Source organism: Sinocyclocheilus anshuiensis, unplaced genomic scaffold (assembly GCF_001515605.1).
Source record: "Sinocyclocheilus anshuiensis isolate Anshui unplaced genomic scaffold, SAMN03320099.WGS_v1.1 scaffold2189, whole genome shotgun sequence".
Taxonomy (NCBI): Eukaryota; Metazoa; Chordata; class Actinopteri; order Cypriniformes; family Cyprinidae; genus Sinocyclocheilus; species Sinocyclocheilus anshuiensis.
The window spans coordinates 45134-52287 of record NW_015552704.1 but is presented as its reverse complement, the minus strand read 5'-3'; the positions used below and the strand labels follow the sequence as shown (position 1 = coordinate 52287).

The window sequence follows — 7154 nt, the reverse complement described above, 5'->3', positions numbered from 1 at the left end:
AAATATATAAATTTTCTGCCATCATGTCTTGAATTTGTGATCATTCTAAATGCATTTTAATAGCCTGAATCATGCAGTGAAAGAAAACACACTAAATGCGCACACGCACTAGTCTAGACTTCACGTAATGTATGCGTGCGCTCTGTAGGGATGTTTTGAATGGTTTTTGCAAAATACTCGATAATGTCAAATTGCACATCGTTAAAACAATAATTACGATATTATCGCAGACGATATATATCGCACACCCCTACTTTCAAGTCTGTATTGACTATTTAACACATAGTAATGACCAGAAGTGTTAGCTCTTTCTCCTTTCAAAAATTTGGTCGGGAATTTGAGGTGCCCTTGAGAAGTGCAACAGGTTTCCAAAGTCTTCGCTTTGTAACCAGGTTATGAGTGGATGAAAACTTTTAGCATATTTACAACTCTTTGGACAACAAGTAGTATTAAAAAGGGAAAGTCTGGCCCATTATACAGTAATCAGTGCAGCTGATATGTGCTGATTCTTAAATGATTATATTTAATCCTGTCTTGAATGTGTATTTTCAGTCTTGAGGTCTGTTTTTTGTTTCCAATTTAATAAATGGACGCTTTGTTAAACTTATACATAATTCTGAAATCCTAGCTGTCTAATTAACTGCAAGGTTTCTACAAGGTTCCCTGCATACGGGGCAATGAATGGAGGACGCACATGGCCAAGAGTCTCCGTCATAGATTAGTTATTTGCCACTCATCCCATTGGGTCCTGCACGTCTGTAGTGTCACATTCTCAAGATTGCCACCCTAACGTAAGACTCTGTGCCTCTCCTAGTCGTAAACGTTAGCAGACATTGGAATATGTGACTTCACAATCTAGTATGTTGGAATGGTTTCAATACAGGACAGTCTATATTAAAAGCCTGCCCGGTTGCTTTCAGGATCTTTTGCTGACTTGTAAATGGGCAGGCTTTTTAAATCATATATAGTAACAATTTTTTGAATAGCCGATAGCTTTTTTTGCTCATTTACATGCACTTTTTTTTTTGTGTTTTTTTTTTTGTTTTTTTTACACTACTGGTTCAGTGCCATGCCCTATAGACATACAGAAAAGAAATACTGTAGAAGCCCCTCTCATTTGGATAATGTGGATTTGGCAACCGTGATAGTGCAGATTCATGCATTAGATGGTTGTATGTGAATTAATTTGTCTTGTGCATATGCAGGCCTATTTAGAGTCACTTGTGCTAGTTTTCTTGAGACCAGCCTGTCTCTTTCCAGCAGGTTACATACTGGCACTCGTTCTATCTAATTTTCTCTCTTTCTCTTATCTCAGTCTCTCCATCCCATATTAGGCATTGTCTGTATGTAGCTAAGCTATGATGGGGGTGGCGACTGGAGTAATCGTTTTATGGCAGCTCTGATAGATTTGTGGAGGAAAGAGGAGTGATGAATGAGGAACAGATTTTAAGGAGGGGACTTTGGGTGCCTCCCCCGAACTGCCCAATTACGTCTTACATTCACAGATGCAGATGCTGCATCTGTGAATGTAACAGATGCTAACTTAGTTCCATGTAAAACACATATGCTGAACATATTTTCTCTTCTTTTTTTAGGGTTTCATCAAGGATGTACACGAAGACTCCCTCACAATAGTCTTTGAAAACAAGTAAGTTGGCCGAACGTTTCCTGTACATGCTCTTTCCTAAAGCCTCTGCCTGTTTGACAAAGTTTTGCCTGTGATGAGTGTTCACACTCTGCCACCTACACACAACCAACAAAAATATAAGATTAGCCAAGACGGAGAAGAGTTTTAGCCTGTTAAAATGCAATATATATGTCTCGAATATTTTAGCAATGGTACTGCAGCCAGTCCATCAGTTATATTGATTTTATATAAATTCATAATATAAATAATAAAAAAAATCTAATTATATCTGTATGTATGTATGTATGTGTGTGTGATATACATGTCCAAAAAGGTCCATACTTTGGAAGGTATCCAGCCATGTAATATGAAAAATAAAGACGTTTATCGAAGAAGATACAAGAAACATTGTACATAGGACAGTGATGCCGCTGTCCCCTTCAAAGGTGATTTTAGTTTTGGGAAAACACAGAAGTCGCTGGGTGCCAAGTCTGAGCTTTAGGGGGGCTGAGTCACCTGGGTGATTTGATGTTTTGGCAAAAAACTCTGCATAAGATGAGATGCATGGGCGGGCGTACTGTCATGATGAAGCTGCCAATCACCAGTTGCCCATAGCTGAGGCCGTTTTCATCGTATTGCATTTCTTATCTCGTATTTTTTAAGTTATATGCCTGGATACTTTCTGGGCAGCCCTTGTAAACTTGTATTAAAAAATAAAATAAAAATGTTATTATACATGTATATATAAAACACAATACGTTCAATGGTTTGGGGTCAGTAAGATTTTAAAATACTTTTATTCAGCAAGGATGCATTAAATGGATCAAAAGTGACATTTATGTTACAAAAGATCTCTGTTATATAAACGCTGATGGATCATATTACACTAAAGGCTGGAGTAATGAAAATTCAGCTTTGCCATCACAGGAATTAATTACTTTTTAAAATGCATTAAGCATTTTTTTAATTGAAGTAATATTTTACAAATGAATATAACTTTTTCTACTGTATTTTTGGATCAAATAAATGCAGCCTTGGTGAGTATAAAAGGTATTTTCAGAAACATTTACAAAAATCTTACTGACCCCAAACTTTTGAACGGCATGTGTATATATTAAATAAAGAAATGTGGATGTATTTATTTTATTAAATCCATAATATAAAATATGTACATGTAGTTGAATACATTGTTACTATACAGATATTATAGGCCACTCTTAAAATGCAGCACTTTTTTAATGCTTTTTGTGTAAGGTGCACTTATCTGATTGTGCTCATCTCACAATCAGCTTGTTTTCTTTAGAGCTTAACTGATAGATCACTTCCACTTTTCCTTTAGCCATGTGCTCCAGCCCGTCACTCTCAGCACCTGTCTTAACTCTCTTGGGCAGCTGTCATACAGCTCTTTATAGTTCTCCTGTCCCCCTCCTTCCCTCTTTTCCCCCCTCCATGTCTCCCCACTCCTCCCATCTTTATCTGTCTTTTTTTCCTTTCCTTCTCTCACTCCCCGTTTTGGGCCGAGTAAGATCCATAAATAGCCCTGTGAGGTATGCAGGCAGGGGAGTACGGGACAGTGGTCCTGCCATTCTTGGGATGGTTCTGCTGACCCATGGACAACCAGGAGCACTATCATCTCTCTGAGACCATGTGCTTACAATCTTGTTCGATTTGTGTGTAATAGTGAAGACTGGGACAGTGTGTGAGAGATTTCAAGAACAATCTGAGGTTTATAGCCGAACGAGTAAACAACTAGTATTTTTGGACCTTTTTGGAGTGATTTATTCAAAGTTGTGATTTTTACTTGTGTATCTGAGAGCATATGGTTTGCTCATTTCAGTATATCCATAGTGACCCCTCATATCTCATTGTTGACACCCCTCCTCTTTAATAAATTGACTGCTGGTTCTCTCTGCGTTGAGTTTGTTAGGCCATTGAGCCCATGGTTTTTGGAGGTGGGGTGTCGAGTTATACCTGCCCTGTCGTTAGAAAGCTGACTGACAACTGTGTGTCTGTGTGTGGCTTCTTTCCACAAGCTGGCAACCAGAGAGACAGCTGCCGTTCAGTGACGTGAGGTTGCCACCCCCAGCCGATTACCACAAGGACATTTGTGAGGGAGATGAGGTGGAGGTAGGGATACATTCACTCTAAAACACCCGGAGCACTCCTCAAATCATCACCCTGAAAAAGGCCCCCACATATGAATCATCACTGGAGAAATAGCCCTTTGAAATGCTCGGCTTTCAAAACATATATCAGACTCTCATCTTACACCACTTTCCATACCGCTAACACGGGTCATTCTTTAAAAACAACATGAAAGTTTTTATAACACATTTAACTTTGGTAATATGGCACATTTTAGAGAGAAATCTAAAATATCATTGAGATTTGATTGGATCTAGAAATATAAACTGATGTTATTTTCCCACTGCCCCCGTGACATTTATGCGAGAAGTCATTTCAGAGATAAAAGTTATATTTTAATGAAAGAATATGAGACAACTTTTTTTTTCTTTAGAATTGTGTGTACTAAAGAGTCAGTTTAATCAGGTTTGATTCCATGTTCGAAGGTCAATTTCTGTTTGTTCATTCTAGATTTCTCCTGTATGTCATGCACCGTATCTTGCCAACACATGTATAACTTAAATCGCATAATTAGAATTAGTAATAAACCAATTCATCTTTTGAAATTTGGCCATTTTAGAGTGAAATGCAATATGTCTGTTAATGGCTGATATTAGTGATTGTGATGCCTAAATTCATTTGCAGAATAAAAAAACATTTACTTTATTTTTAGTGCGTTTTATTTAATTTTTGGACAAGACAATATAAAATTCAGCTGTCTACTAGTACTATTTGTTATTGCTCATAATAACATGAAAATTCTTATCAAATTATTAGTATCAGCTAGTATCTTAATGCTGGTGCAACTATAGTTTCTTTGAAATTGCCCAACTGACCGATTAACATCACTGAAATGGATCCAAAATCAAACAGACTTGACAATGAATAATGCAGCACTGTTGATGAATTATGCTTTATTAATGCATGTTTTGTTTTCAAGTGAATTGACTAAATATTGTGAGAATGTGTTCTTTAAATTTCAGCAAATTTGTAGAGCAAGTCTTATTTGCTATTATTAAATCTATAAAATATATGCATCTTAATCTTCTCGGTATTGGCATTTTCTAGTCGATCACTAGATACAAACATACCGGACACATTCTGCATTCTTTTATTCTCTCTATACTATAGCACACTCCTATTATGGTACAAAGAAAGGGTACTAATTCATTTCTTGCTTTCTGTTAAACACACAGAGACACCATTTCTTTTAGTGTTTTCCTGCACACAATCACCTGACCTGGTCTTTCTCCTGCAGGTTTACTCCAGAGCCAACGAGCAGGAGCCCTGCGGCTGGTGGTTGGCGAGGGTGAGGATGATGAAGGGAGAGGTAAGTCGGGTCCAGGTGTGCAAGCGTCCACTGCGCATACGTTTGATCAGATGTGGGTTACGGGGTCTGCATTTCAAGGGTTCTGTCTCTCGTTATTCACTCAGTTGGCCTTTGAAGTTGAGTCCAAAGTGAATGTATGAATATTGATTGAGGGTGTTTCAGGTCTTTTTGGGACTCGTTGCTCCAGTAGGCCTTTAACACACACATCTGCAGCACTGACCCAGTTACCCATAAACACTAGAGTGATCTCATTTATTGAGTCAGACTGAACCCCCTGGTGATCGAATAGCGGATGGCCTTAAGCTTTAGAATATGCATTGAGTATGCATGAGCAAGATAAACAACTGCAAAATGTAGGTCCGTTTAAAGACATATGGGATCCTCTATATGGGTCCCACTTAAGGCATCAGGTTTAAGAAATGTTCTGGGTTCAATACTAGTTGTGCTATAATGTATGCTGTCATTACCAGAAAAATCTTTTTGACTTTCCCTTTGCATTATGACTGTCTATTTCTGAATATTTTTGATTAATTTTTATTACTCTTATATAATTATAAGAAATAATTCTTTATACTTTAAACTTTTTTTATTAAAGTATTTTGTTAGTGGACTTCTATTCTAGGTGGTTAAACTTCTAGGTATAAGTAAAATTCTGTATTTCTTGGGGACACCTTTTGCTCCATCTAAACAAAGCTTCAAGGCTCTGCGTGGTCATGATAGGATTTGAAATATTGAATATAACTGCACCGACAAGGTTGGTAAGCAATTTTACCTCACTAGTATCATATGTGTATCCTGGTCCAATGTGTTGCCCAGTTTAAAATGAAAGTTCAATAATGTACACCCTATTTTATTTAATTCTGAGGGAGAAATCTAAATTATTTATTGTAGTAACCAACATCATATCATAGAGCTTTGCTTTTATTGAACCTGGAACATTATTGTAAGGTTACAGTAAAATACTGACATTTACAATAAAGTCTTATTTCCTTTTTAAAGGAAGAAATAAATTGCTCATTTCCTTTTTATTGATACACAAATAGGAGTTTTCTTAACACGGCTTAAAAAACCTCAGAGCTTATGCCTGCTATGCAGTGTTTCCTGGCATAAGGTCCCATTTAAACCTGTCTCCACACACACGTTTTGGCTAATTAGGTTAAGGTAGCACATGAGTTGACAGGCAGACCTCTCATAGTGTTACATGGAGCACCGGGGAACTGTCTTCTCCCTCTTGCACACATTCATTCTGATACTGGGGCAGTCGAATAATAGGACGAATATAGACTTGACTTTTGACTGCATTCTAGGTCACCGAGTGTAAGTTGTGCGTTTCTGCTGATATGGGATGTGGCTGCTCTGCGTTATTATAGGGTTTGTTTTTAGTCGAGTGGGGGTGGGGGCGGGGGGCTTTTCTCAAATTATCTTCAATCGATTTTCTTCCCCACTGCTTTTACTGTGTTACAGGCAGCAGATACTTAATGTTGGCTTAATGCTTCTGTCTGCAAGATGGCTTCTGTCACACTCTGAGCGTGAGCTGTGCTAACGCGTCTCATCACAGTGACTAATTACTGGCATTTTAAGCTAGTGGTCTAGCACAACAAAACCATCTTTGAGCAGCTTCAGTCTGTTTGCTGTGTCTTTAAAGTGGTGAGGCTGTGAAAGAGGCTATTGTGACTTGTGTAATAAACAGTCAGCTGGTCATTACTGCAAATTAAACCCAACAGGAGCCTGATTCAAAACTGACTGTACATTTATCCCGCTTGTTTCATGGATACTTGCCAAATAACTGGACTTGAAAAATTGGTTTTGAGGTTAAATGATTTTATTAAATGGTCAATTGTACATCTTAACAGTCATTATACAAAAATATTTGACTCAAGAATACCATGTTTGTGCAGTTAAAAATATTCCAGAGAGTAATAATCAGTATAATAATCCAGTTTAACTACCTAAGCTATTAACCGTGTTCAGTATGCAGTCATTGTTTTGTTTAATGTGTGTGGTGGGCATTGTGATATATATATATATATATATATATATATATATATATATATAAATTTTATTTTTTTATTT

At 37.3% G+C, this 7154-nt stretch overlaps 1 protein-coding gene across 1 annotated transcript in view; it reads left to right on the top strand.

Moving 5' to 3' along the window:
* Positions 1-7154, top strand: part of LOC107667730 (fragile X mental retardation syndrome-related protein 1-like) — a 23503-nt gene that overhangs the window by 8657 nt on the left and 7692 nt on the right. Inside the window, exons 2-4 of the mRNA XM_016459452.1 lie at positions 1596-1648; positions 3661-3754; positions 5010-5212. Of these exons, the coding sequence (XP_016314938.1) occupies positions 1596-1648; positions 3661-3754; positions 5010-5212 (350 nt within the window). The remainder of the gene's footprint in view (positions 1-1595; positions 1649-3660; positions 3755-5009; positions 5213-7154) is intronic.